The 27,647-nt window shown below is 48.8% G+C and overlaps 3 protein-coding genes and 1 long non-coding RNA gene across 26 annotated transcripts; 1 reads left to right on the forward strand and 3 right to left on the reverse strand.

Moving 5' to 3' along the window:
• Positions 1-1,479: 1,479 nt before the first annotated feature.
• Entrep3 (endosomal transmembrane epsin interactor 3) lies at positions 1,480-6,823 on the reverse strand. Of its 14 annotated transcripts, none has more exons than XM_021658529.2 (12): positions 6,525-6,823; positions 6,264-6,320; positions 5,942-6,052; positions 5,716-5,835; positions 5,499-5,606; positions 4,873-5,045; positions 4,643-4,742; positions 3,973-4,042; positions 3,236-3,781; positions 2,619-2,687; positions 2,286-2,539; positions 1,480-2,194 (listed from the first exon to the last, which is right to left on the reverse strand). In XM_021658529.2, exons 1-12 carry the CDS (start codon positions 6,747-6,749, stop codon positions 2,021-2,023), a joined length of 2,007 nt encoding a protein of 668 aa, XP_021514204.1. In that variant the 5' UTR covers positions 6,750-6,823; the 3' UTR covers positions 1,480-2,020. The 14 variants fall into 14 exon arrangements, with proteins under 14 accessions (XP_021514204.1, XP_021513469.1, XP_060248610.1 ...); XM_021657794.2 differs by having other exon boundaries at positions 4,873-5,048; XM_060392627.1 differs by having other exon boundaries at positions 3,964-4,042; positions 4,873-5,048.
• Positions 6,549-9,902, forward strand: LOC132656899 (uncharacterized). Its single transcript, XR_009594696.1, has 3 exons — positions 6,549-6,680; positions 7,501-7,705; positions 8,815-9,902. It is a non-coding gene; the product is annotated as an uncharacterized LOC132656899 (long non-coding RNA).
• On the reverse strand, positions 6,969-13,414 carry Scamp3 (secretory carrier membrane protein 3). Of its 6 annotated transcripts, none has more exons than XM_021628546.2 (9): positions 13,112-13,408; positions 12,703-12,780; positions 10,981-11,109; positions 10,778-10,898; positions 9,827-9,955; positions 9,343-9,502; positions 9,140-9,241; positions 8,384-8,520; positions 7,716-8,163 (listed from the first exon to the last, which is right to left on the reverse strand). In XM_021628546.2, exons 1-9 carry the CDS (start codon positions 13,175-13,177, stop codon positions 8,087-8,089), a joined length of 999 nt encoding a protein of 332 aa, XP_021484221.1. In that variant the 5' UTR covers positions 13,178-13,408; the 3' UTR covers positions 7,716-8,086. The 6 variants fall into 6 exon arrangements, with proteins under 6 accessions (XP_021482438.2, XP_021483021.2, XP_060248675.1 ...); XM_021627974.2 differs by having other exon boundaries at positions 8,403-8,520; positions 13,112-13,377; XM_021626763.2 differs by lacking the exon at positions 8,384-8,520 and having other exon boundaries at positions 6,969-8,163; positions 13,112-13,401.
• A 414-nt stretch (positions 13,415-13,828) lies between these two features.
• Positions 13,829-24,789, reverse strand: Clk2 (CDC like kinase 2). Of its 5 annotated transcripts, none has more exons than XM_021663899.2 (13): positions 24,482-24,789; positions 22,473-22,642; positions 21,062-21,287; positions 20,286-20,370; positions 19,884-19,950; positions 19,620-19,736; positions 17,093-17,259; positions 16,334-16,428; positions 15,525-15,654; positions 15,354-15,436; positions 15,130-15,209; positions 14,882-14,972; positions 13,829-14,352 (listed from the first exon to the last, which is right to left on the reverse strand). In XM_021663899.2, exons 2-13 carry the CDS (start codon positions 22,640-22,642, stop codon positions 14,167-14,169), a joined length of 1,497 nt encoding a protein of 498 aa, XP_021519574.1. In that variant the 5' UTR covers positions 24,482-24,789; the 3' UTR covers positions 13,829-14,166. The 5 variants fall into 5 exon arrangements, with proteins under 5 accessions (XP_021519574.1, XP_021518179.1, XP_021518883.1 ...); XM_021662504.2 differs by having other exon boundaries at positions 21,062-21,290; XM_021663208.2 differs by having other exon boundaries at positions 20,286-20,373; positions 24,482-24,759.
• Between the last annotated feature and the right edge of the window lie 2,858 nt (positions 24,790-27,647).

Consider the following 27,647-nt stretch of genomic DNA (forward strand, 5'->3'; position numbering starts at 1 on the left):
TGGGTGCTGGAATAGAACCCAGATAGGTCCTCTGGAGGTGTAGCCAGTGCTCTTCACCACTGGACAATCTCTTCAATTCCAAATCTTTTCAAGTCACAGCCCCAAAAGGTAGCTTAGTGGGTGAAGACTACCAGGCGTGCTGACCTGAGTTTAATTCCTGGGGCCCACACAATAGAAGGGGAGAACAGACTACTACAGACTGTCCTCAGACCCTGACACTTACACACAGACATGCACCGTGACACACACACACAGATATACAGACACATACACACACACACACACACAAGCACAAGAGCAGAGGGATTGGGAATAAAATATAATTAAAAACAAACAAACACAGAGGGCTAGCAAAATACTAGTGCTTAGGAGCTCTGACTGCTCTTCTAGAAGATCTTGGTTCTATTCCCAGCAGCCACATGATAGTTTACAATAATTTCTTTTTTTTTTAAGATTTTATTTATTTATTTCGAATGTTCTATCTTTATGTACACCTTAATGCCAGAAGAGAGCAGTAGAAGGTATAGATGGTTGTGAGCCACCATGTGGTTGCTGGGAATTGAACTCAGGACCTCTGGAAGAGCAGTCAGAGCTCTTAACCACTGAGCCATCTCTCCAGTCCCCCACAATAATTTCTAACTGCAGTTCCAAAGGGTCTGATGCCCTCTTCTGGCCTCTATGGGTACTAGGTACACAAGTGGTGCATGGGCATACATGCAGGCAAAGTATTTATATATATATATATATATATATATATATATATATATATATATATTTATATTTAATATATAAATACAGTTATATATATATATTTTAAAAACAGTCGTTTTGGTGGCATATGCCTTTAATTAGGAAGCAGAGGCAGATAGGATTTCTGTGAGTTAAAGATCAGTAAATTCTAGGCCAGAAACTAGGCATGGTGGCGTACACCTGTAGTCCCAGCACTCAGTGAGGGAGAGGCAGACAGATTGCTGTGAGTTCAAGGCCAGCCTGGTCTACAGAGTGAGTTCCAGGACAACCAGGGCTAGGTTAAAAACAAAACGAAAAACCTATGTTAAAAATGTCTTTAACAGCCAGGCAGTGGTGGTACACAATTCCCAGCACTTAGGGAGGCAGAGGCAGACGGAGCTCTGTGAGTTCCAGGCTAACCTGGTCTACAAAGTGAGTCCAGTGTAGACAAGGCCACACAGAGAAACTCTGTCTTGAAAAAAACAGGAAAAGCAAAAAACAAAAAAATATGTCTTTAATAAACTCCAACCACTGTTTTTTTGTTTGTTTTTTAATGTACATTTGGTGTTTGGCCTACACATATTGCTGTGTGAGGGAGTCAGATCCACTGGAAATTGAATTACTGACAGAGCTGCCATGTGGTTGCTGGGAATTGAGCTTAGGTCCTATGGAAGAACAGCCTATGCTCTTAACTGCTGAGCCATTTCTCTAGCTCCCCCAACACTGTTTTAACCACAAAACAGTCCAACATAGAAGGGAGAAGTTGAAATTTATTGAAGGCTTACTCAGTGTTACAAACAGTCATGTTCACAATGTTTTACAGGCAGCTAAGGTTAAATAACTTGCCCACGGTCATGCAGCTAGAGGTGGCAGAGCTAAAAAGCCACCTAGATTCGTGTTTCTTCTTGCTGCCTCACCACCACTTGCAATACACAAATCGTGGGGTTCTCAAACACTCAGGCCTTTGCCCCCACTAAGTGCCACTGGATATCACAAAGAGGCACTCATGCTGGGGGGAGGCTGCTAATTTTCCTGTCAGTGTCAGTAGGGGTCATCTCCCCCACAGTGTGAACACCCATGCAGCACAGGACAGAAGCTCTGCTGTCTAGAGGCACAGAGGCAAGCGGCAGAAGCCTTCAAAGGCAGGCAGGAAAGGAACACCTTGAGAGTGTACAGCGGGTTTCTTTTTGAGCCAGCTAGTGCACAGGGCTGCAGAGGACTGCTGGTCCCAATCAGCGGATGACTGTGGCTCTGGCATTCATCTGGACTTGTTCATTGTGGCAAGCCCAAATCAGAGCCCAGTCTCCCGGCTGCCTCCATTGAGGCTGAGGCTATGTGGACGTAAGCCATGTTCCAGCCGGCGCCCAGAGAGGAGACGCCTCAGGGAGGAGCCAGAGCTCAAATCACCACAGCTGCGAAGATGGAGGCTCTCCCGACCTGGTCGTCCCCATGGGCTCCTGCGCATCTAAAAGGGGACACAGGACAGGGCATTGATATAGGCCAGCCTAAAGCGCCTGGCTTTCCCAGGGGTGCTTTCTAGTTTCCCTAAAGCTTACATGCTTAGATCCATGGGCTCCAGTCCCTGCGGGTTCTGGGGACTTCCTGGACAGTTGGAGGAAACGAGTGACCAGGGCCCGGCCTGGCCAGCTTCCTTTCAGGTCCCCTAGAGAGCGGGCAGGTGTAGGACCTGAAGGAAGCGGAACCTTCCGGAAGGTGGGCACTGGGCGGCGTTTCTCAGCTGAGTGAGCACGTAGCAACTTGGGGGAAGGGCATCGGGCTAGACGGAAAAGGCAGGCTTCAGAGCAGAGCCCTGCAGAGAAAGAACATGGAATGTGTGTGTGGGGGCCACGCTGGCCCACACTTTCCTGCTGCCTAGGCACACGCCTGACCTGTGTCTGCAGAGGAGACAGAGGCAGCTTCTCCTTCAAGCACTTTGGTATAAAGGTCCCTGAAATCAGCTGGGGAGGAGAAAAAAGGCCAGTGTGAGAGTACTATATGAACACACCGCTCCTCCCACCGCTCACTGTCCAGTGAGAGTCCAAGCTCAATGGGATTTTCCTGTTTCTCACACTCCATCATCATTCCAGAGGTGATCATCTCTGCCTATAGCTAGACGGTATAATGTAGGAAGATGGCATCTACAGAGCTGTCCTTCACCGCTGCAGCCTCCTTTCAGTACCAGCTCTGCTTAGGGTAACCAGATAGGGGTTTGGGCACTTCCTGTGTAGCTGTGAACCATTTCATTTTGTCTCTTTTCTCAGTAACTCGCAGAGTTGATCTCTTGCTATACATTGAATGGTTATGTAGCCCAGGCTTAGGCGCTGTGGAAATGATTTAAAAAAAAAACAAGTCCTCCCTCCTGGTTAGCCATGAAGCCTCTTCCTCGGAGGTGAGCACTCAGGAAGGGCACTGCGGGAGTAATTTCACTTTCTTGCCCTTCAGGAACCTCACAGGCTCCCAATCCTGGTGGATTACCCTTCCCTGAACCAGCGAAGGAATGGCTCACCAGTGTCGCTGGAGGTGGTGATTCCTGGGTCGCTGTGAGACCTTGGCAGCAGCAGCGGTGGAGCGGGTGTCAGGTGAGGAGGCCTGTGCCTGGGTGGGGTGAGGGAACCTGAGCTATCACTGAAGCGTCGAGCTGGGGCTCGGGCAGGAGGGGGCGCAGTGGAACGGCTTCCTCCTCGGGGGCCCCGTCGCCTCAGCTCAGGGAAGCAAGGTCCCATCCAGGGTGGCCAGCCCTCCAACCGGTGGCAACTGCGAGCAGCTGTGGGGGCACCCAGTGGGGGTGGGGCTTCTGGGGCTGAGCAGGAATAGGAGCGGGCAGCCCTCGGGGGTCGCTGTGGCAAGGGACTGTCTTCAAAGGGACCCCGCAGGCCGCAGTCTAGGCTAAGGCAGTAGCCTGCCCGGCTGCGCTGAATGGAGCGGAAGAGCACATAGTCGACGGAGCGCACAGAGCCCTGGAGTTCCAGCAGGCATGAATCTTCTGATGGGCTAGAGCCCCCAGGCAGGTCGCCAATGGCTGACAACACCAGGGACCCGCTGTCCATGGACACTGTGGGTGGCAAGGGTAGGACTAGGTAGGACTGCAGGAGAGCAGCTGCTCTTCCTGAGGCCTCTGATTCCAGCTTAATTCTCAAGGAGACAGACAGACCCAGTCCTCAATTCCAAACTGTCAGCTGGACTCAGCCTTGTTTTTCTGCTCCTTATGGCCCCACCCTGCCCTTACCCACTCACTCTGCTCACCATCTACAATGGAGGCCACCCGCTCACAGACACAGGAGCCATCATGAAGCTGAGGATCAAACAGAGTGGCCTGCAAAGACACAGGATCGAAAGTCCAGCCCTTCACACCGACATGGCCATTCCGGTGACTGGAAAAAGCTCTGGAGACCAGAGATTCCAAACCAGCTTTGTCTGTATATGAGTTAGCTGCTTTTTGTTCGGTTTGTGTTCTGAGACAGGATAGCCTAGGTTAGCTTTTGAACTCCTACTACTGCTGCCTCTACTTCCCAAGTGTTAGGATTATAGGCATATTTCACTACAGTTAACTTTGTGTAAGTCACTTATGAGAGCATCAGATTCTATATTTTCATTTTTATTTACTTTTTGAGACAGGGTCACTGAAGACCCTGGTTGGACCAGAACTCTCTATGTAGACCAGGTTGCCCTCGATCTTGTGGACTTGCTGCTTCTGCTTCTCCAGTGCTGGGATTACAAGAGTGAACTATTACACGCAGCCGCACATCTTTAATAGAGAAATACTAGTTCATCTCCCACCCACCTCAGCAGCTCTAGGGCAGATCAAAACTGACAGTAGGTGTGCTACAGAGATCACGAGAACTGCTGGCATCCTTATCAAGCAGCTTTCCAGGCTCTATACACTGTTCCCAGCAGCACCAAGTCCTTTCCTCACCTGGCTGTCTCTTCGTAGCCCCATGACGGCCTCGTAAGAAGGGGGGCAATCAGTAGGGTACAAGGGCACTGGGCTATCCATGGAGCCATTATACGTGATGCTGGCAGGATGAGGGAAAGGATCAGGGCCTGGAAAATAACTCCTACTCCACACTCTGCCTCCCCACCAGTCCAAGGCCCAGCCCCAGTTATCTTCTTTAGGTCCCCCAGCAGGACCTCGCCCAGCCTTACCTTTGTGCATCTGTCTCTGAACTGCAGGTATACTCTGGAGGATAGTAGGGCGGTGGGGGCACAGGTGGAACAAATTCCTCCAGGTCCAGCATGGTGTGTAGGAGAGGAGCAGGAGGTGAGGATGTACAAGCCAGGGGCCCTAGGGGGCCTGAGACTGAGCGTTCAGGGGCCAGCTGCTAGGGAGCAAGCCTAGTTTCAAATTTCTTTCTTTTCTACTATTTTTATGGCCTTACCTCCACCAAGAAGATCCAGTTCCAGCCCTTCCACAACCACACCCAGCTCCTTCTTCAACCTGGCCCCACTCTGCACCTCCAGCTCAGGCCTTGCCCACCCATATAATTCTCCTTTTTAGTTCTACATCTGTCTGTAATTGTCACCTGTTCCCTGTCACCACAGGACTACTAATCCTTTATCCCTACCTCCATCTAGGATCTTCTCGATTTCACCCCATCCAGTCTTCCTCATTCTCCCTTTGGCCCTAAATATCACTGCAATTAATATTCTCAGGTGACCCAGAGCCCCATGCTCAAAATCCAGACCTGTAGCTATGCTAGGCAGGCCTAATCCCAGCAAATACCCCTGGCTCCTACCACATCTGTCTGCTTGGGCCTTGGCTCCCTTCTTACCATATGCACCAAATCCAGGGAGAAGATCTGGACACAGCAGACAATAGCGGAGAGGGTACAGATTATTGCAGCACAAATGGTGAGCCCACAGACACTGAAGAGCAGGTTCTGGAGAAAGGAAGATAAAGGAGACTGGTAAAGAACCCAGGAAGGGTAAACCCTAATATTTAGGAACCTGAGGAGAGGAGGGCAGCAGGAATGGGGAGGGCATGTTCACCTTGAGGGCCCCTCGGGCTTCATCACAGGTAGAGTTAAGGGCAACTTTCAGCTCCTGGCCCCACTCTGGACAGGGTCTGTGTAGTGGAATAGGGGGACAGCACACACAGACCTTCCCTTCCTGTGTTGGAGTGGAAAGGGCAAGGCAGCCTGGGTCAGAGCACACGCAGGGGTCCTGCATACCTCCCCTAACCAGTTCTTTCCAGGTCTCCCACCTCAAATCTCACCATGGAGCATTCTCGGAAGTCACGAGCCAGCTGAGCATTCTTACAGGAGAGAACGGAGCCAGCCATGCTGAGCATGACACAGAGCACCGAGAGCAAGGAGAAGAAAGAGATCTAGGGGAAAGATGGTGTCATCTCAGGGCTGAGACCTTCACCAGTACTGCTACTGCTCTTCCACAGAAATAAGCCACCCTCTAGTCCTAACAGACACTTTCTGCCAGCCTGGCACCAACTGGAAAGCCAGTTCCCTTCCTGAGGGTAGAAAGGGTATCCCGTCTGGTGTTGGGCGCCTGCCTCCCAGTGGACATCGAGCCTTGGCACCTACCACTAGAGTGAATGGCCGCTTCCAGGACACAATGCCAACCAACCCGGAGAACGCCAGCTAAGGACAGAGTGGGCACAGGCTCAGCCTGGCAGGGGAAGCACCTTAAGTGAGCCCCTCGCCACAGGATGCACCCAGCCCTGCAAGGAGGGAGAGGCCCGGGAGAGGAAGGAAGGACGAGCATGTGGGCTTGCAGGTGAGGAGGCGTGGAACCTGAGAAGCTTCTCCCACCCCAGTACTGTGCATTCTTTGTACCCGACTCACCGAGAACCCAGCCCAAGATGGGCAGGACCTCTTGATGCTCTCGGTGGTGGTGACAGAGGAGGCCACCATGCTGAAGGTTACCACCAGGATGCCCAAGAGCACCTGGGCCAGCCCCAATGTGAGCAGGGCCTGCAGCCAGGGTCGGTGGAGGCGGAGGTGAGTAAGGCCCCGAGTACTGGGCCGGCTGGTCAGCGAGCGGCTGGAGTTACTAGGGGAGGGCATCATGCCTGCCGCCCGGTTGCCCACACCTCGCTCGGTCCCCCTTGATACTTGGGAGCATCTCAGAGGCGCCCAAGGCCAGGTTCTTTATCCTATCCAGCGCCCTTGCTGTAAAGCCCACCTCCTGGCTAGGTCTTCTGGGGCATCGCCCAGGGACGCCAGCTGGAGGGAGGCCCAAAGGAGGGGCGTCACGAAGGGACAGTGAGGGGCTCCCTCCCACCACCAAATGGGTACCGTGCCCGGGGCAGCGATGAGGACGCGAGGGCACCAGCTCATTGCATTTCCTTAATGAAGAGGGGTGCAGAGAAGGGCTGATCCCAGACGGAAGAGAGAGTAGCGTTCCGGAGACTAGGGAAGGGTGGGGAGGGCAAAAGCGAGAGGGATGCAAAGAAGTCTACAAAAGAGGGTTAAGGTCTGCATGCAGGGACTAGAGGTGCATTTGGCAATCCAGGGACGCCTGGTGGGGAGAGGCTGCGGAAACTGTCTCCAGGGTCGCGGACCCGCTCCCCTCCCCACCATGCTCTGCTTCCTTAGCTCTTCCAGCTGCAGCAGGTCAGGCTGTGGAGGTGGAGGATGGGGCATGGTGCGTAGTGCGGAGGGGTGTGGTGGGTGTTGCAATGCATCCCGGGAGCTGTAGTCCGAAAGCAACTCTGGGGATGGGAGGAGATGGGAGAGGCCTTCCTCTATCTCTAGCCTTGCCCACAAGCCTGGCCAGTTAAATTTCTGTGCCCATTTTCTGCCCTTCCCAATGCCTCAGGTTCCTGGGATGAGAGTTCTCAGCAGAAGTGGCTGCCCATCAATAATGGAAAGGGGCTGGGGCTTCCTGATGTCTCCAGGCCTATCACCCTGCCCCGCCCTGCCCAGTTTGCCATGATCAACTTCTCTGGCAATGTACTTTGCAGTGCCTCCACTCCAGTACACCACTCCACACTCTTTCAAATGGCATAATCTCCAGGAAATGGGTGAGTTTCAGTCACACTTTTTTTTTTTTTTTAATTTAAATAACAGAAGAAGACATCCTTGGCACAGCAGAGGAAAACTGGGTTTGGGGTATGTGAGCGGTGGTAGCAGTGTGGCCAAATGGGAGATAAAGGCAAGTAATGACTGAGTCCCAGTGGGCTTCCCACACCTCCAAGTCAGGTTTAGAGTCATGGCTGTGGAATTAAGGGTCCCGTAAGAGTCACCAAGCAGTGGTGCCTCCCTGAATCCCAGAGACTTCAGGGACAGGGACCTTAGTTCCCACGGTGGCAGGGCCAGAGCATCCCAGTAGGGGTCATGGGGCCCTGAAGGCATTTTCAGCAGCCCCTGCAGCTGCACTGGCGGCAGCAGTTCGAACTGCAGGGTTAGAGAACACACCAGCTGCAAATTCTTGCTGGGCCTTCTGAAAGCTGGCACCTGTTCGGCGATACAAGGAGTGGATCTGCAAAAAGATGGCAGAAACATTACCATCCCACCCTAAGCTCACCAGAATCCTGCTGTTCTCGCCTTTCCTACTGGGTTGGCACTCCCTCAAACACACAAACTCACCCACCCAAGAAAGTCCATTAGTTGATAACCCGCCCCTGATTGCCCTGCTCCAGTTCCTTCTTAATGCTTCACTGCACTCCCTAGGGACCCATGAGCTCACCCCCAGGCCCTACCTTCCACCCAGCCTCTCACCCGCTTCAGCATTACAATTCCCAGCACAGCGATGCCAGTGAAGAGCAGGGCGACCAGCAGCATGAGCACAGCCACAGCTGTGTTGTCTTTCACTACCACGAGAGCACAGACCCAGCCACTGTGGGGAGAATGTGCTGGTGAAGAGGGGCTGCTCTCTGCAGGGGCTCTATTCTCTCAGTGTTCACTCGGTATGCAGCGAACACCCTCTATTCCCAACAGTGGTCGTTTCCTCTGCCAATATGGCAGCATTTCATGAACCAGGCCCACTACATTTATTCTCTTCACGCTTGTAACTCATTTCTGAAGCATTAGCTCCTAGGTCTCCTGGCAGGCTCATTCAGAACAGATCCTACTCACTTAAAGGTGCTCCCTTGTTTTTGTTTTTTAAATTCTTTCTGGTTTCTCTGTGCAGCCCTGACTGTCCTGGAACTCGCTTTGTAGGCTGGCCTCAAACTCAGAAATCCACCTGCTTCTGCCTCCTGAGTGCTGGATTAAAAGTGTGTGCCACCACTGCCCAGCTTCCCTTGTTCTTTCAACCATTGTGACATAGCCTTCCCTAGGAAGATCCTTTTCAGCCTTTTCCTAGCTACAACTGTCTCTACCCTCTAGCCAAGGAATTTCCTGACTTGTTAAATTAGCCTCTGAGAAAGCCCACATGCCCCTTTCATGGACAATTCCTACCCCATAACTGAGTTGCAAAAAGTGGGAGGACGAGGTGAGGATGGCAGCTCACACACCTGAAGCCCCACCCTGGGATGCCAATGGCCTGGAGGACAAAGAACACATCCTGGACGAAGAAAATGAAGAAAAAAACGAAGAAATTGAATGAACTATCACTCCTGCAAAGACAAAAGAAATGAAGTGTGGGAGAATTAGAAAATCAGGATTGGAGGAGGAGCAGCGGGACCACCGCAGACCTTCTTTCACCCCTGTCACTTACCGGAAAGCCTTATACATCGGGCGGTACCAGCAAACAAAGGAGCAGGGGGTGAAAAGGAGGAGCCAGAGCAGAGACAGCCCAAAGCCTGAGCCACTGCTGGTGTCCACACAGAACCTGGCCAGGCAGGCGAGGAAGTTCAGGAGAAGAGCCACAGTGCTGCCTGAGGGGCAGAGGGACAGGGTGAAGAGACCTTCTGGACTGTGATGAAGCAAGTGTCATAAATACCTGCCCAATGGGCCTCACCAAATGTGGCAGCAGAGGGAAAGGACGGTCCCCTTGCCCTGGGGATCAATCCCACAGATCAGGCATGATCTCCTTGCAAAAACTTTGCAAGAATTCATAATACATTTAAGCATGGTCACAGAGGGAAAGGGAGGGCTGAGAACACACATACAATAAGAGAGTCAGTCCTGAAGAAATGGTAAGTATATTGCTCAGTGTTCTGGGGCACTTACTGTCTCCCCGAAAGACTTCTCACACTTACACATCCAGAGGTAGTACATGGTGGACACTGTCTTCTGAAATTCTTGGGGAATCTCCATGGAGATGTCCTGGAAAAAGCAAGGCTGCACTGGGCAGAAAGACGGTAGGGGAGGCCAGTTGTTCTGTCTAGCTATAAGACACAAAAACAGGAAAAAGACCTCAGAAGTGAGTGCAAATCAGTAAGGGACACACTCCCCGCTCCTTCCACTCCCAAGTCTTCTCAATCATGAGTCCAAAGGGACGGAAGGTGGAAAATAGGAGGCATGGTAGTCCATTGAGGAGGCAAGGCAGGAGAACAGAACGTTCTAGCCCAGCCTGGTCTACACAACAAGATCCTTTCAGGACAAAACAAAGCAGAACAGAAAAATAATAGTACACAAAAAATCATTATTTGAAACATCTAACACTCCTGCCAAGAACTTTGCATAGGGGATTTTCTTCAACCCTCACAACTCCCTACTTTGTAAAATGAGAAGAACATTTTAGAAGATAGGAAACTGAAGTAAAGTACCAAATGCTTGGGGTGGATAGCAGTGGTTGAATTTCTAAGAACACCACTCAAGGGGCTGGAGAGATGGCTTGCTGGGTGGCTAAGGACACTTGCTGCTCTTGCAGATGCCCAGGGTTTGGTTCCCAGCACCTACATGGTGGCTTACAACTGCCTGTACCTCCAGCTCCAGAGGATCTGTTGTCCTCCTCTGGCCTCTGTAGACTACATATATACGGTACATTAACACACATGCAGGCACACACTCATACATATAAAACAAAAATATTATAAATAAATCTTTAAAACAGCCCACGATGTTATGAGCCCATGGCTAAGAAGCAGTGTCAACTATAATTAAATTCATATTTAGCAGTCTGACTGATGAACCCATACTTTTGGTGTTTTTGTACCTCCTTCCAAGCTGTCAAGCACTCTTTCTCACTCTCACCAGGACCCACTTACTGCCTGTGCCACCCAGGGCAACATGCTGCAGCTCTCGTTCCCGGCGGTCCAACTCTTCTGCCTTCCGGTTGAGCTCCTCCTGCTTCTTTAGCAGCTCAGCGGTGGCTGCTGCGGCTGAAGCCTACTCAACAAGAGAGAGGCAGGTGTGATGCTCAGGCCCAGCACTGGCTCTCCTTCCCTCTCCAGCAGTACACCCTCTTTACCTGAGTGCTGTAGGAGCCATAGTTCTTGGGCTCTGCAGGGCTGAGCTTTCTTGAGGACTGAACAGTGGGAGCTGAGGGTGGCGGCAATGTCGCTGGGGCTGGGGTGGGAGGCGTATAGGCTGGGGGAGGCTGTTGGAGACAGGACTGAGAGATCATCTAGTCTCTTGTAACACAGTGATCTGGCCTGCCTGAAATCATCTGCAGCCAGAAGGAACACATCATCCAAGTGAGCAGCATTTCCCTACAAGTTAGATACCTTTTTGTTTGTTTTGTTCCTGAGACAACAGGCATCTGGGCTGATCTAGAAGTTGCAATCCTTCTGCCTCAGTGTCAGCATTGGAATTGACGACCCTGTGCTATGTGCCTAGACAGGAAGGTATTTCTTGTGTGAACTTAAGGTGGACAACTCCTTCAGGAGCTGCAGTAGTCCTGGCCACAGCCTCTCACACCTGATGCTTCAGCAACACATAAAGCACTTATCCACATATCATCTTCTTAACTTCTACAATTTTTTTCTTTTGTTTGTTTTGTTTTTTCAAGACAGGGTTTCTCTGTGTAGCCTGGAACTCAGTCTGTAGACTAGGCTAGCCTTGAACTCACAGAGAACCATCTGTCCCTGCCTCCCCGAGTGCTGGAGTTACAGGCGTGTGCCACTGCATCCGGCTACTTTTCTTAGTTTTTAAGATTTGTTTATTTGGACTGTAGAGATGGCTCAGCAGTTAAGAGCACTATCTGCTCTTCTAGAGGACCCAGGTTCAATTCCTAGCACCCACATGGTAGCTCACAACTGTCTAACTCCTGTTTTGGGGGATCTGACACCCTCACACAGACATACATGCAGCCAAACACCAATGTACATAAAATAAAAATAAATTTAAAAAATTATTTATACAGTATTCTGCCCGCGCATGTGCTTGTGCACCAGCAGAGGGCGCCAGATCTCACTATAATGGTTGTGAGCCACCATGTGGATGCTGGGAATTGAATTCAGAACCTTTGGAAGAGCAGCCAGTGTTCTTAACCTCTGAGCCATCACTCTTAGCCCCTAACCCTGGCTAGTTTTCTAATTTTTAAAATTACATTTTTTTACACATTGTGTGTGAGAGTTCATGTGTCTGTGTACCCACTCTCCAATCATGGTGGGAGTTTGGTTTCTTCTTCCACCACATTGTTCTTGGGGGACTGAACTCAGGTTTTTCGTCTAGGCAACAGGCTGAGCCTTTTGGCATTTTTCTTTCTTTGAGACAAGGTCTCATACAATCCACTATGGTCTCCAATTTGCTACTAGCCAAGTATGACCCTGAACGTCTAATACTCCTGCCTCTACCTCTCAAGTGCTAGGATCAGTGAGGGGTGGGGATAAATCCAGGGCAGTGAATTTGGTAGAGAAGCACCCGACCAACCGAGCTTCATCCCCCTCCCTTTAATTCCTTTTACTGGTCCTTCTCATGGTTTTCTGATGACACACCTAACAGGTTTCTCAACTCTGACTAGCCCCAACCTCGCTTCTCTTTGAACAAGTCTTCTTCCCTGGACTGACTCAAAACTAGATGGCTCCTTTGCTCCGGCTGCATGACGTCTCTCGGGGAGCTAAACACACAGCTCCTCATCTTTTCGCTGCATTAAAAAAAATTAAACAACAAAAAAAGTCCCCAGTACGCACAGACCGGGCTTATGGCACACTGCTTTCCCTGCGCTTCTGTTCTCCCTCTAATTGCTCACCTCTCGGTTCTCAAAGGGGTTGTAGACCTCAAGCGTAGCGTACTGCTGGCTGGGTCGGTGCTGGATCACAGTTGGGTCCTGAGAGCAGAGACGTGGGCTCAGCGGGCAATTGGTGCCAAGGAAATTCCTAGGAACTTCCTGAAACTGCTCGTGGCTCCAAGCACTGAGCCCTTGGTGCCACGCCGTTGTTCCCAACATCTGCCTTTGAGTCCATCACCCCGCACAGTTAGAACCCGCTCATTACACGGGCAAGGCCCACTTTTCCCTAGATCCCATGCGCACTGGTCTCGAGCTACCGTCACCTCCAGGTAGCGACACTTTTTCCCTAGGTGAAAAGCCACAAATGGGAATAGCCGTCCCCACAGACCTGGGAATAACAGACTGGCCAAGGGAGGCCGGCGCAAGTCACCTGAAAGGGGTTGTCAAGCTCGCCGGAGTCGGGGAATGGGTTCCCGCCGTCTCTGCTTTGAGCCATGTTTGCAACCGAGCCCGACAGCCCCTGCCGCGGCTGTACGGCTGCGGCAGCGGCCCAGAGAACTCCCTCCGGTGCGCCGGAGCCACCCGCTTCTCTGTGCTCCAATTGGCCGAACCAACCGGAAGAGTTGGGGAGATTCCCGCAGCAGTAGCGAACTGCGCCTGCGCCTTATTAAAAAGAAACCCAAAGCGGAAAGCTCCTCACGTGATAGCACTAAGCCAGTCTTCGCAGGCTGGCCGCGCACTTCCTCCACGTGACCTCCTAGCAGGAATGAACTACATATCCCAGGTAGCCTCACCAAAGGCAGCATACAAGCGAAATCTCTGCATCGGCCAGTGGCGGGAGTTTTCCACAAGGGTTTCAGAATCCACTGGAGGGGACAGCCTCACGGCTACCGTCACAACCCCGTTTATTTACAGAGTCAAAGCTATTTTCCAACACTAACTACTCCAGATCACACAAGTTCTACCTGATTGCATCTATTTTAATCTTCACTACCTTGAATACAAAGCACGTACGTTCAGAGTCTAGCTCCAACTTGATAGGGCAAAGAGGCTCCACCTTTGTACCCAAATGCAGAATGGCTACCAACAGTCTCACCGGTCTACCCCAGTTCCCTTGATCCTCAAATTTCAGGGATGGGGGTGTGTGTCCAGATGAAGCATGTAATTTTATTTCACAAAGACTGTACAAAATCTCTTATAAAACATGGGGTAGACACCACCTGGTTACCTCATCTGCCCCCCATCCAACTTCACATGAGATGAGGTTGGAAGAGTGTAAATAGCAGTATATACAAAGCAGGCGCTGAAGCTATAGGTACAAGTTCTGTCATATTTACACTATTTCACATATTCACAGGTATAAAGGAGCCAGGGGTGGGAAAGGGGGTAAGTTCTGGCTCTGTTCTTTTGTATAAAAAAGCACCAGTGTCCTAGACTGGACACCCACTGCTACACAAGAAGCAGGAGGGGTCCAAAGCCTCATTGTCACCGACTGATGTCCCGACTGGAGTCCCACAACTTGGTGTTGGGTGGCTCAGTCCGAAGGCAGGCGAAGAAAGGATGCTGAAGGGCTTCACCTAAGGTCAGCCGCTTAGCAGGTTCATACTCTAGCATACTTTCAATCAGATCGAAGAGCTGGTGGTGGTCCTCTGCCTCTGAGGTCAGATACCGCTGGTGGAGGGCAGGAATAAGTTAAGGCAGGGTGCCTTACAAAGCTTATTATCTTTCTTTCCTTTTCAAGGCAGGGTCTCACTGTATACACCTGGCTAATCTGGAACTATGCACTGTCCCTGCTTCCTAGACAGCCCTACTTTTCCTTTTGGAAAAAGAACCAAGGCTCAGTTTTACATGCAATTTGAAAGCTACCTTAACACAACGTTATGACCAAGGTTTCTGATGTTACAGCTCAACCTACCTTCCCACTATCACAATTACTCCTTCATACTTGTAAATCCTTGTCAACTTCTTCAATCTTCTTTAGCTCCACATTAAAATGTGAACTCTTCAAAGTTAGTTTATTCTTTTCTGTCTGACCTAAAGAATCCTTGTCTCTGCCAGACCATTCTCTCTTCTCTGTCCATTGTTGATCAAATTGTCTTCTTTCTGCACTCCTCCCCTCCTGTCCTAACCTCTGCTTACCACACCAACAAAGAAGCAACCTTTTAGATTGTGGACAATATTTATCCCTGCCTGGGCTCACCCGCAGTGGTTTGCAGTTTTCACGAACGTAGCGCCCAGCTGATGTGTTCTCATCCCAATCCAGACGACCCCGATAAAAATATTTTTGTTTTCTAGAGGGGAAGGAAGTTGGTGCATCAGAAGGTCCCCTTTATAAATGCTTTCCCTTGGTTACCCATGTGAAAATAAGTGGGGGCTAGGGAGGAAATGGTGTGGAACAGACAAATTCTGTGGAAAGAAGGGTGTAAGTCCTTCCTGTTCAAGGTTCACCTTGTCTTTCTGATCATCCGAGAAGGGATAGGACCCAGGATCCTTTCCATCATGGCTAGATGTTCTCTGTTGTCATGGGTCTGGGAAACAAAGACAGGTCTAAGCACAGAACTTGGGAAAAAATGCTGGGGACTAGTTGCCAGATGGGCAATGTGGAGGACCCAGTAGGCATGTCCTTGGCAAATCAAGAAATCAAGCAGCTCAGTAATATTCCCACCACTTACCTGGAAGAGGGTGAAGCCAACGTAGTACTCAAAGATGATACAGCCTATGCTCCACACATCACATGGCTGTGACCAGCCCAATTCTGTGTGGTGAGGAGGAAGAGGTATTATGATGCTTAGGATATGCTACCCTCACATGACCCCACACTGGGCAGACCTGAGCTCCCTTACCAAGGATGACCTCTGGGGCTCGGTAATGGCGAGTGGAGACAATGGTGCTATGGTGTTCGTGGTCAAAGGTGGCACTGCCGAAGTCTACCACCCGCACAGCTGTGCTCTTCACACTGCGCTCATCTCGCTTCTAGGAGCAAAGCAGATGGGAATGAATCTCTTGTCAGACTGAGATTCACAGACCAAGGTGCTTTTGAGTCTGAAAAATGTTGCCTACTCCTATACTCCCAGGAGAATCTGGCTCCTGGTACTTTGTTGTTGTTTGTTTAAAACAGGATTTCACCATGTATCTTTGCTTTGAAATCTGCAGCAATCCTCCTACCTCAGAGCCTTCCAAGTGCTGGGATTATAGGCATTTGCCAACACACCGAGCTCTCACAGCAGTACTTTGAGTAGTAAAGGAAGAAGACTAAGAAATGATTATGGAGTAATATGGAAGTCTCTAAGCACCAGAAGGCTAGGCCCACTTGTCTGGTGCATTCTGAAAATCTGTAATATGTAGCAAAGGGTAAAGACGACCTTTAGTGTTGAGACTTCTGACAGTCAAGCAAGCTGAGTTTTCCTACCACACAGAAATGCACTCCTAAAAAAGGCAGTGTATACATTTTCACCCTGTTGAAAAACTTTCCAAATTGTCTTTCAATTTAAATCTTCTTAAATCGTTCCCCTTTGAGTTAGTGTGGTACACTGTTTTTACCCAGCTGGAGCCACACCGGGAAAGAGCAGTAAAAGAACACAGAGCAGTAACCAAAAGCAAGTGGCCCAGCTGTTTGCCCCTTTGGACAGAGGGCAGCCCCTGTTCATCTTACCTTCTCTAGGTTGTAGGTGAGTTCGTAGTCTGAATTCACAAACAGAATATTTTCAGGTTTGAGGTCCGTATGTGTCAACTTGTTATCATGGAGGACTGCAGGGGAAAAGGCTAGATCAGGCTTGCTCCAGGTGGCTAGTGCTAACTGCCAGCATCTGACCCCTTAGTGAGTATCAAGAACAAAGCTAGCGAGGAGACAGGCCCATACTCTAAACAGGGCTACTCTCTGCTCTCCAACTAAATAAAAAAATGCCTGGCCTAAGCACCTCAGTAATCTAAAACGCAGAGATAGTTCATCTGACAGAAAACAGCAGTGTGCTGCAGGTGGGAGTTTTTGTTTGATCTTATGTTTGATCTATGTGACTGTCAGACGTTCTGCAAAATCAGTTCAGTAATACTAATCACTGTGAAGAGGAAGGAGTGCTCTGGTTCTGAAGCTGGCGCCTCAGGTAGATGATCCAGTGTTCTTCCATCTGCTTTGTAGAAGAGCTCCTCACTAGACAAACCTAAGACTATACCAAGAATATTCTGTGCTTGTTGTACAGCACTTCTCCAAGAGAGAGGGGATGAGGAAAAGACAGTAAGTGCTGGAGGTGTGGAGAAAGAGCAGTCAGTGAGAGCAAAATATCAGTCAAGGAGTTAGGTCAGAGGAGGAGATGTCAGGACAATGGCAGGTGTGCAGGTAACCTGACTGCTTACACAGAAGAGGTCTAATAGAAGAACAGGCTCCCCAGTGTCCTCCTCAGTCCACCCCACTCACACTTGACGGCCTGGCAGAGCTGGAAGGCCATGTGGCGCACTTGGTGGATGGGGTAGGGCAGGTAGTTGTTGTCTTTGAGGAAATCGAAGGTGCTAAGGCCCAGAAGCTCAAAGGAGATACACATGTGGCCATGGTAGTCAAACCAGTCAAGCATCTGGACACAGAGGCTGGGGAGAGATAGGGGGAGTTGGATGTCTAATAAGCTCCCACCAGCCCACCACCCCACCAAAAGGAAGAACTGCACAGTTGTTGATTCCACGGTTGTATAAAAACATGGCAGTTAGTATCATTAATAAAGTAGTTCAGTTGGTAGAGTGCCTACTTAGCATGTACAAGGCCCAAGGATCAAACTGCAGCAGTACATACAGCAGTTATGATGGCATGAAGCTGTACCCTCAGCACTTGGGAGGTGGAGGCAGGAGAACCATAAAATCAAGGTTATTCTCATCTACACAGTGATTCTGAGGTTAGTCTGAGCCACATGATAACCTGTCACTTATAATAATCAACAAAACTCAGTTAAGCTAGAGAGTGGTCTTTTTGGAAGAAACAACACTACTTCCTAAACTCCAAATCATAATTTTGTAACATCTTGAATAGTTCAAAACCTACTTACTAGCCTGGGGCTGTAACTCAGAAGTCAGCACTTGGCCAGCATGCAGGAGGCCATGTTCAGGGCCCAGCCCTCAAGACAAGGAAAACAAAATCTTTTTGTTAAGTAGGATAGGATGGTGCATTTCTGCTCTCAGGAATCTAGAGGCAGGAGGGTCACCATGAATTTGAGGCTGGCTTGTACTATATAGTGTGATCATGTCTCAAATAAACAAAACAACACCCCCAAACCCCAAAAGAACTATTTGCTGAAGAGCTATTAGCACAAATTTGCAACAATATGGTCTCCCAATTACAAACTGCCCTTTTCGTTACTTCTGGGTCTCTTTTGAGCCCTGTCTGCCATAACCTGGAACACTTCCTGAAGCACAAACTCATGACCCACTACATCCCACTCCAGCTCTGGAACTTTACAATCAGCCACTATGGCCCAAGTTCACACTTAATGTTTTGTTAAATCTTACTTGGGCTGGGGATATGGCTCAGTTGGTAAAGTATTTGCCTAGATACACAGCTTAATACCTGGTACCACACAAAACTAGGTGCAGTGGTACATTCCCATAATCCTAGGCAAAGGCAAGTTATCCTTGCCTTTGGCTACAAGAATGAGTAGAAGCTAGCCTGGGTTAAATGAGATATTGCCCCCAAACAAACAAAACAACCAAACCTTTGTATAACAATCATACTCAATTTAGTCTATGAATGCGGGGTGAACAAAACTGTTACTGCAGTTTCAGAGCTTATTACTCTTCCTCAATTAGAATCATGTCCTTTTGCGTTTCAAGAAAGTGTTCCACAACTACCAGCCCCACATTTCTTTTCTTTTAAAGATTTATTTATTATGTAGACAGTGTTCTACCTGCACGCCACAAGACGGCACCAGATTTCACTGTAGATGGTGGTGAGACATGTGGTTGCTGGGAATTGAACTCAGGACCTTTGGAAGAGCAGCCAGTGTTCTTAACTTCTGAGCCATCTCTCCAGTCCCACATTTTCTTTCAAAGATTTTTAATTATGTATGAGTTAAATGCATGGGACTGCAGATTTCTGAGGAGTCTAAAGGTGCTTAATTTTCCTATAGCTATTTTTTTTTGTTTGTTTGTTTGTTTGAGACAGGGTTTCTCTGTGTAGCCTTGGCTGTCTTGGACTTGCTTTGTAGAACAGGCTGGCCTGATACTCAAGAGATACTGCTTCCACCAGTGCTGGGATTATAGGTGTGTGTCATCAGCTATTTTTTTGTTTTGCTTTTGTGAGACAGGGTTTTTCTGCTAGCCCTGGCTATCCTGGAACTGAGAGATCTGCTTGGCTCTGAGATTCAAGGTGTGTGCCACCACTGCTTGGCTCCCTTGGAGCTATTGTGAGCTTCTATGTGGGTGCTGGGAAGTGAACTCATATTCTATCCTATCACTCTTGATTGCTGAGCCATCTCTCCAACCTTAGTCTCAAACTTGTGACTGCCTTAACTTCCGAACAATTGTGTGACTCTTTGTGTTGTACTGGGGTTTGAACTTAGGACCCTGTATGACAGTTGCCTCGTACTCCATCCCTGGGTCTTACAGCACTTTTTTCATTGGTGAGAAAGGTTCTTGCTAAACTTCCCAGGCTGCCCTAAGCTTCCAATCTGTCTTTCCTTTTCTCCCAAGTGGCTGGGATGCAGGCATCAACAGTGATGCTCATCAACAGCAGAGCCTTTCCCAGGCTGCAGGTGTCAGAAAAAATTGGAAAGGATTACACAACTCTCTTAATCATCTACTACTCTCCTGTAATCGAAAGATGAATGGGCTGGGTGTGGTGGCACACCCTTTAATCTCAGCACTCAAGAAGCAGAGGCAGGAGGATCTCTATGAGCTCAAGGCCAGTCTGCTCTACAGAAAAGGAGGGAGAAACCCTTAGCCTCCTCGTATGTTCAGCTTACTTCTCGTTGTCAGGGTCTTTCTCATTGATCTTCTCCAGCACGTTTATTTCCAGTCGAGCGGCTTCCTTGTACTTCTCCACATTCTTAATGATCTTCAGGGCAACTCGGGCTCCACCCCTGTGGGGCAACAGGGAGGCTTTTGTTGGGTCCGAGAACATCTCAGAACGAATAGATCAGTTTAAGGACTAAGAAATTCTGCCTGTCTAATCTGCAAATAGACCAGATGCCTGACAGATGTGGAGTAAGAGGCAGGCCATCAGTTACCTTCGATGGTCCACACATTGTACAACGCGGCCAAAGGTCCCTTCTCCTAACGTGCTTACAATTTCATCTGAAACGAAAGAAAGCAGGGTCGGGGAGAGGGAGGGAGAAAGGGGGGGGGGAAGAATGAGATCAACTGGAAGAAAATAAGGCACAGCAACCTGGGGTGAGATGAAGGAACGGGGAACAGATATAGATGGTCGCAGGGGAAGAAAACCCCTGTGTGACTCCCACCACCATTAACCCAGGGGCCATGAGAGCTGGGACTGGACAACAGGTCAATTCTCAACAGCAACTCAAACCACCCAGATGAGCAACACCACTGAGAAAAGGCAAAAGAGGCTGTGACCTGGGCTGGCATGGGACATTAGGATGGCTATGGGATTGTTACGATTTGGCTTGTACATCGCTCTTGTAGCCAGTCCCCGACGTGGTAGATGAGGTGGCCCTCAGCGTCGTCCTCTGCACTCTTGGCTCTCCGGCTGCTGTGCTGCTGTCGGGGGGTGGGGGGGGTCGGAGCAAGCCAGGTGTCGGATCGGGGGCCGGAGGGAGGCGGGGTGGGTGGTGGAGGGGTCACCGGTCACAGGCGCCCAGCCAGGGGGGACAGACGATGATGGGGGACAGTGGAAGGGAACACGTCAGATGTGCTAAGGCCGGATTGGTGTGAGAAGAGAGAGCGGCGCATAACCCCAAGTTCCCAAACCCAAATCAGGACAGGCAGAGGCATGGGCAGAGCAGAAAAGTGATGATGTTGCCAGTGTTACCCACAACCCCATGCTCTATGAAGGACCCTTTTAGGCAGACGCAATCTTCCCTTGCCTCCCAAATTGGCCTGCTGACTGGCCACAGAGGCCAGGGCTCAGGAAACACAGGCCTTTGAAAACCAAGGTCCTCATTAAAAGATAAGAGGCCTCTGGGGCAGAGCAGCTGCTCCCAACACAATATATCCAATATATATCCAATATATCCAACACATCACTGAGGGCATAAAGGATGCATGCCCTTCTATCTCCAAAGTAGATCTGGGGACCCTCAAGAGTCAGAGAGCTTCCAAGAGGGTAGGCAAACTCAGTGCCCACTTCAGTGTTCATGCTTTGGAGAACAAAGGGACTCTTCTTTTATCAGGGTCCCTGAGGGACTCAAAAAGAATGGGGATTGCAAAGGCCAGGGCTGGCACTCACTGAAGATGAGCGGCTGAATGTGCGACTACGTCTCCTTCGCCGTCTGTGTTTCCTGCGGCTGCTGTGCTGGCTTCGGTAACTGCTGTTTTCCCGATGGTATTCATAGGAATGCCGAAAGTCTGTGTCATAGTAGGTGTCTCCTCTATCCCGGCTATAGTCATTTCGTCTGAAGCTGCCACAGTATCGACGATCGTACAACCGCTGGTCAGATGAATGGTCATCATAGCTGCTGTTGACAACAAATCCCCATCAGGAATGTTACACTATGCCACAACATCCTATCTTAGGAAAGAGAACACCGAGGGTACTTCCCCACACCTGCACAACCAAGGCCTTCCCAAGGCACTGGCAGAACTCCTCTGGGGGTGGGAGTGGGAGTGGGGAGGCTCTTCCTCTCCAATGACACAAGGGAACAAAGAACCAATTTGTTTGCTAATGTTTCTGAATAAAATTCAGCCTTGCTCTGATCCAGCCCATTCTTCTCCATACCACTGAATTATTAAGACCCTGCAGTCCTAGCTTTCATGTTAGCTCATAAGCTCTCTTCATCTATTAGTCCAATGATATGCACTTCCTGCCACCTGAAGACATTGCTCCCACTTACTCTCACTTGTCCCACTAGGCAAATTTACATATACCTTTCTTAAGAAAAATAGCCCTCCGAGAGTCGAATGTGATGTGTAGGGCTCCAGCAGAGGAGGCAGGTGGATCTCTGTGATTTCAAGACCAGCCTAGTCTACATACAAAGTTCTAGGCCAGCCAGGGTTACACAGTGACACCTTGTCTAAAATGAAAAGGGCTGGAGAGGTGGTTTAATGGTTAAGAGCACTGGCTGCTCTTTTGGAGAACCTGAGTCTGATTTCTATTACCCACATGGAAGCTCACAACCATCTGTAACTCCACTTCAAGGAAATCCCATACCCTCTTCTGACCACCAAGGGCATTAGGGATGCATATAATGCAAGACATACATGTAGGCAAAACACATAAAATTAAAAAACAAAAAGTATGTAAGTTTCCCCTGAACTACATACATCTGGACCATTCAACAATGCATGGTGGGTATAGCTTTCATCCCTAAGTATTTTCTTTACAAAGCACCTTTCAAAAAATAATTTTCCCCCCTTTCAGAGTCTTACTGTGTAGACCTGGCTGGTCTCACTGAAAATCCCAAACTAGCCCTGAACTCATAATCTTCCTTAGTGCTGGGACTATGGATGTATACCACCAACACTTTTTTTTTTCAAGCCAGGAAGTGAACCCAAAACTAAATGAATGTTAAACACATGTTCTACATACCCAGCCCCATGTCACCTTCAGTGGCCTAGCACTGCCCTTAGCATGTAACCAATAAACATTTATTAAATAAAAAGCATTGCCCTGCACTCAGCATCTCCTCCTGAGGCCTAACCTTCGGGAACGAACATGATAGCTGTCCTCCCTCCGACGCCGCCTTGTCCGGTCACTGGTACTTGACCAGGATCGACTTCTTCTTCGCTTATGCTTTCGGCTCCGATAGTGTTCGTGGTAACTCCCCCGGCTGCCTCTCTCTGAGGAATGGTACCTTCGGGGATGAGGCATCTAGAAGGGAAGGAAGAGCAGAACAACATGAAGGTTCTGAGTCTTCAGAAGCATTCTCTGGGACTGCCTGCTTCTGAAGACGTGCAGCTACCTTCAGCATACAAAGTCCTCAGGCTTTTGTCTTTACAATTTTTCCTTATGGACTGCACAGCAGCCACCTACAAACTTTAGCTGAAAACTCAATTCAATTGCTCTACCTTAAACATCGCTCCATGAAGACCTTCAGGTCTGAGCTACAGTTGATTGGTGACAAGTGTGTGACTGATAATACTGTCACAGTTCATCTCTGCTGCAATCTAAGATCGCTATGCCATCCCAAGTTCCTCATAAGCAAATAAAAAAAGCTTTAATTTATACTGTTGCTTGAGTTATTAACAGTCCATCTTCCCCAACTACACTAGGAGTGCCACAGGGCAGGAATTCAGTTTTACAGGATTTTACAAATAGCTGGTAACAAATACCAGCACATTAGAGATCAGAGTGTGGTCCCATATTTTTCACTAAGTTGTAAAAGAGTACAACAAAGTTGTGGTGTCCATCTGTATATTCCTGATCATCATTGTATTTAGTATGTAGAAAGTAACTGAGTTTTTTCTTTTTGGTTTTAGACTAGGTTGGCCTCAAACTCAGAGATCCACCTGCCTCTGCCTCCCAGATCCTGAGATTAAAAGGGTGTGTCACTGCCCTGGCTCTTTCCTTCGTTTTGGCTGGCCTAAAACTTCCCTGGCTGAATTTGAACTCAGAGAGCTTGTTAGCCTTTGCCTCCTGAGTGCTGACACGAAAGGCTTGCAAGACCACACTTGGCTTGTTTTCTTTGTGTGAGAAGAAGGATATCAGACTTCACATATACTAGGTTGGCCTCGATTTTGATATATAGCCTAGGATATCCCTGAATGTCTTCCAAACCTCCTACCTTCACTTCCAAGTGCAGAAATTACAGACCAGCCTCATCATGTAGGGGTTTACCCAGTGTCAGAGACCAACCCAGGGCCTCATGCATTCTAGGTGGGCACATGCCACCATACCAACTGAGGTACATTCCCAGCTTACTAACTAGTTTTAAATTAATATCTGTATACTTGACTGACACGTTGGCCTCCAGTAAATGAACCTAGACTGGTTAATGGCTCGTGAGTCATTTTTCGGTTAATGGGGAAAAATCAGAGCAAAATTACTGTCATAACCCAGCAAAAGCACGGGGCAGGCTGATTAAGATGAATCTCTGGGACAGTGTTGGACCAGGACTGAGTACATGAGGTCTGTACATTTCACTCCAACATCTAGTTGCCATTCTGGGTCACTTCCTCCCAACCTCCTAAAGTTAAGGAAGGTGACCTACGTGCTTTGGCCTAAAGTGGCTGGCAGGAAACCAAGAAGATGCAAGCACTTTCCCATGTAATCCAATCTTGATTAACATAAATGCCATCTCACTTCGGACACCTACCAACAAAGTCACTCAGGTCCTTCCTGGAAAAGCACATCTAGCCCAACTTTCTCAACTTGTTTCTTCCTTTCTTACTCAGAAAACCCAGAATAATTCCCTAGAGTCAAACTCTTCCTGTACACTGCCAACTAACACTTTTTGGTTTGTATTAAACCCTTGGTCCAACTTTTGCACGTCCGGGACCGCTCCGTTCCCTACCTCATCACTTCTATGGCTCCCCACAAGTTTACTATAGGTCTCGCCGCTACCCACAAGCGGGTCGACCTCCCTCCCTCCTATCTCGCTAATCTGCTGCTTCAAAGCCCCACTCTCCCAATTTCGTCTCATCCCGTCGCTGCCAGTCTGGCGGTAGCCATCTTTCCACGGCCCCAAGGTCCGCCAGGCGACGCGCTCACCGTTCTGGCGGCGAGGCCCGTGCGCTTGTCCCACAGGAAGTCCGTGATGGCGGCGGCACTGCGGCCGGAGTCCCGGCACCCCAGCGACGACGAAGTGCGGCTCCACCCCCCAACCCGCGGCCCTGGGACCTCCCGCCCCGTTCCCGGGCTCTGCTCCAGTCCCGCCCGCCCGGGCTCCGTCCCCGCCCCCAGGATCCGCTCGGCGCCTCTCGCACCGCCCCCGCCCGGGGCCCGATCCCAGCTCGGTCTCCGGCTCTGGCCTCTCCGCTCCGCCGCCGCCGCTGTGAGCGAGCGCGCACGCACGCACGTACGCACGCACGCACGTTTTGCGTCACTTCCCAGTCTCTGATGGGCCCCGCCCCCGCACACCAGGCTTTTAGGGATGCTCCGCAGCTCGGGGTGCGCCTGCCGGTTCTGCCCGGGAGGAACCAGGCGCTTGTCATGGGCTGGTTGGGTCTCTGCTCATCCTATCCCATGACACATTCCTCTTGCGCTTCACTTGAAGACATTTGTGGCTTGTTTAATATTGGAGGTTTAAAGGATTGTTATTTACATTGTATCACTACTGGGCAAACCACTCCAATGAGGAGTCCAGTGATTCCTGAAAATATATACTTGTGCTGCTGAACGCCAGCAAAGAAAGGCTCCCTCTTTGTTCTGCACAATAGTCATTTATGTTTGGAGCAGGTCCCGGCCAGGAAGGAAGGGGAGAATTAAGTGCTAGAATAGGGAACCATGGTGTTTTAATTAATTTGTATTAAGTACAAACTTACTGAATCTTCTTTCTCTTTAGATTCACCTTAAATTATTTATGTGTCTGCAGCTGGGTGCGTGTCAGTGTTTGTATTCATGAGGCCAAAAGAGGGCATTGGATCGAATGTGGGTGCTGGGTCCTCCGAAAGATTGAACTCCTAACCATTGAACCATCTCGCCAGTCTCAGTTTACTATTAAGAAATAATAATAAGGAGAAGGAAGAAGAATCAGCAGTAGCTAAGCAGGTTCGTACCCCTAATCTTGGCTCTCAGAAGGCTGAGGCAGGATTATTTGGAGGAGCTGAATGCCAGCATAGGCTACAGTGTGAGATTGTCTCAAAAACAAACCAGCTCAGGATATGGCCAGAGGGCCACACACGCAGTTTACACATGTGATCAACCTCGGGACCTGGGAGGGAGGCAGGAGGATCAGTGGTTTGAGGTTATCAAAGTTATCATTATGTAAATGAATTTAAAGCCAGCCTAGGGATACTTGAGGCTTTGTCTCAAGAACAAACAGAAAAAAAAAAAAAAATTTGAGGGCCTGCAGAGATGGGTCAGCAGTTAAAAGCACTGACTGCTCTTCCAAAGGACCTAGGTTCAATTCCCAGCAGCCACATGGTGAAACTATCTGCCCTGTAACTCCAGTTTTAGGACATTTAACACTCTTTTGGTTTCCTCAGGCATTACATGCATGTAGTGTACAGACATACATGCAAGCCAAACTACCCATGCATATACAAAATGAAATAAATAAATAATATGTATTTTTTAAAAAACAGGAAAGTGAGAACAGGAAATGGGAAATTGTCAAAAAGGAGAATTGGAAGAGAAACAAAATAACCTTCAGTTAACAAATCTATTAAAGTTAAGGAAAATCATAGTGGAACTGGGTAAAGAATAAGCTAGTCTAAATGGAGATTAGACTAGTTAGCCAAAATAGTTTAGAAAGCCCCTATGTAGCCAGGCACAGCGGTGCACATTTGTAATCCCAGCACTCAGAGGCAGAGGCAGACCAACCTGGTCTACAAAGTCCAGTACAGCCAAGGCTACAAAATTTATGTACAAAAGAAAACCAGGCTTGGTGGCTCACATGTTTAAACACAGAACTCCAGAAGCTGGGGCTGGCAGGTCTCTATGAGTTCAAGGCCAGCATGATCTGCATAATGAATTCCAAGACAGCCATGGTTACATAGAACTATCTCAAAAGGTGTCTCTGTGTATGTGCGTGTGTGAAGGAATTGGGGGAACACAATTTCATTTCCACCTCAGGAAGGCTTTCCTAGTTCATTTTCAATAAGCATTTACTGACTATTCACTGTGAGCCCAGCACTGTACCCAGCACAAGTTTATTTTTCTTCAGAACCTCAGTTTGAGCATTGAATAGGAGAGGACACAAACCTGCAGACAAATAAAGGCGTTCAGCCATGGTGGCAGAGACAGATGGATTTCTGTGAGTTCCAGAAAGCCTGGTCTCCATATTGTGCTCCATGCCAGCCAAGTCTGCATAGTGAGCCCCTGTATCAAAACAACAGCAAACAATAAATAAAAGTAAACCAGTGACAAGAGCTGTTACATACAGCGCTGCCCAATGTGCTCTTAGAAAGCTCTAGACTAGACTGGCTGAAGAAAAAAAAAAAATAGAAATGTGTTTTTAGGTTTCCCAGAGGAGGTGTGATCTGAATCAGTTGTTGGAAAGAGAACTGATAGAAAATAACAAGCAGGTGAACTATTTCTAAAGGCCTAGTGACTGCAGAACAAGGCATTTCATCACATGCTGCTCTGGCTTTTAAGAAAAGGACTACTGCGATCTGATTCCTTCTTCTGACAGAATACTGTATAAATAATTAAAAAAAAAAAACAAGATGGTTAAGAGGAGGAGGAGGAGGAGGAGGAGGAGGAGAAGGGCTGCTAGAAAAGCAATTCCTGGGGCTGGAGTGACAGATCAGCCAGAAGTTAAGAACACTCTCTCAAAGGACTCAAGTTCAAGTTCCAGCACCCACATGGTGGCTTACAACTATCTCCAACCCCAGTTTCAGGGGATCTGAAACCCTCTTCTCAACTATGCAGGTACCAGGCTTACACATGGTACACAGAACATACATAGGAACAAAATACTCAGACATAAAAAGTAAATAAATAAAAGCTGTTGAGACTAAGTCCAAATTTTTAGTGATAGGTAAGTATAAGAAGCTTAAATATGTTTCTAAATAATTTATTTATTTTTATTTTATGTGCATTGGTGTTTTGTCTGCAGGTATGTCTATGTGAAAGTGTCAGATCTTGGAGTTGCAGACAACTGTGAGGTGCAATGTGGGTATTAGGCAGGTCCTCTGGAAGAGCAGTCTTATCTGCTGTATTTCTAAAATAGGGGAACTTTGAAGGACTTTAAGTAAGTTTCACAGTTTCATGT

The sequence above is a fragment of the Meriones unguiculatus genome, chromosome 1 (assembly GCF_030254825.1).
Source record: "Meriones unguiculatus strain TT.TT164.6M chromosome 1, Bangor_MerUng_6.1, whole genome shotgun sequence".
Classification (NCBI taxonomy): Eukaryota; Metazoa; Chordata; class Mammalia; order Rodentia; family Muridae; genus Meriones; species Meriones unguiculatus.

Excerpts from the sequence above, each read along its gene's own strand:
- Clk2 (XM_021661819.2), bottom strand. The coding sequence starts at position 22,642 with ATGCCTCATCCCCGAAGGTACCATTCCTCAGAGAGAGGCAGCCGGGGG. Across the intron at positions 17,260-19,619 it reads AAAGACCCTGACAACGAGAA|CCTCTGTGTCCAGATGCTTG; the intron begins GTAAGCTGAACA and ends ATCTCTCCCCAG. Across the intron at positions 15,655-16,333 it reads TCACCTACAACCTAGAGAAG|AAGCGAGATGAGCGCAGTGT; the intron begins GTAAGATGAACA and ends CTTTGCTCCTAG.
- Scamp3 (XM_021626763.2), bottom strand. The coding sequence starts at position 13,177 with ATGGCTCAAAGCAGAGACGGCGGGAACCCATTCCCCGACTCCGGCGAG. Across the intron at positions 9,503-9,826 it reads CATGTACTACCTCTGGATGT|GCAGCACTGTGGCTCTTCTC; the intron begins GTAAGTGTGAGA and ends TCTGCCCCTCAG. Across the intron at positions 9,242-9,342 it reads CCGATGTATAAGGCTTTCCG|GAGTGATAGTTCATTCAATT; the intron begins GTAAGTGACAGG and ends TTGTCTTTGCAG.
- Entrep3 (XM_060392606.1), bottom strand. The coding sequence starts at position 6,749 with ATGATGCCCTCCCCTAGTAACTCCAGCCGCTCGCTGACCAGCCGGCCC. Across the intron at positions 2,540-2,618 it reads TGTCTCCTCTGCAGACACAG|GGCTCTGCTCTGAAGCCTGC; the intron begins GTCAGGCGTGTG and ends CTTTCTCTGCAG. Across the intron at positions 2,195-2,285 it reads GAGCCCATGGATCTAAGCAT|ATGCGCAGGAGCCCATGGGG; the intron begins GTAAGCTTTAGG and ends GTCCCCTTTTAG.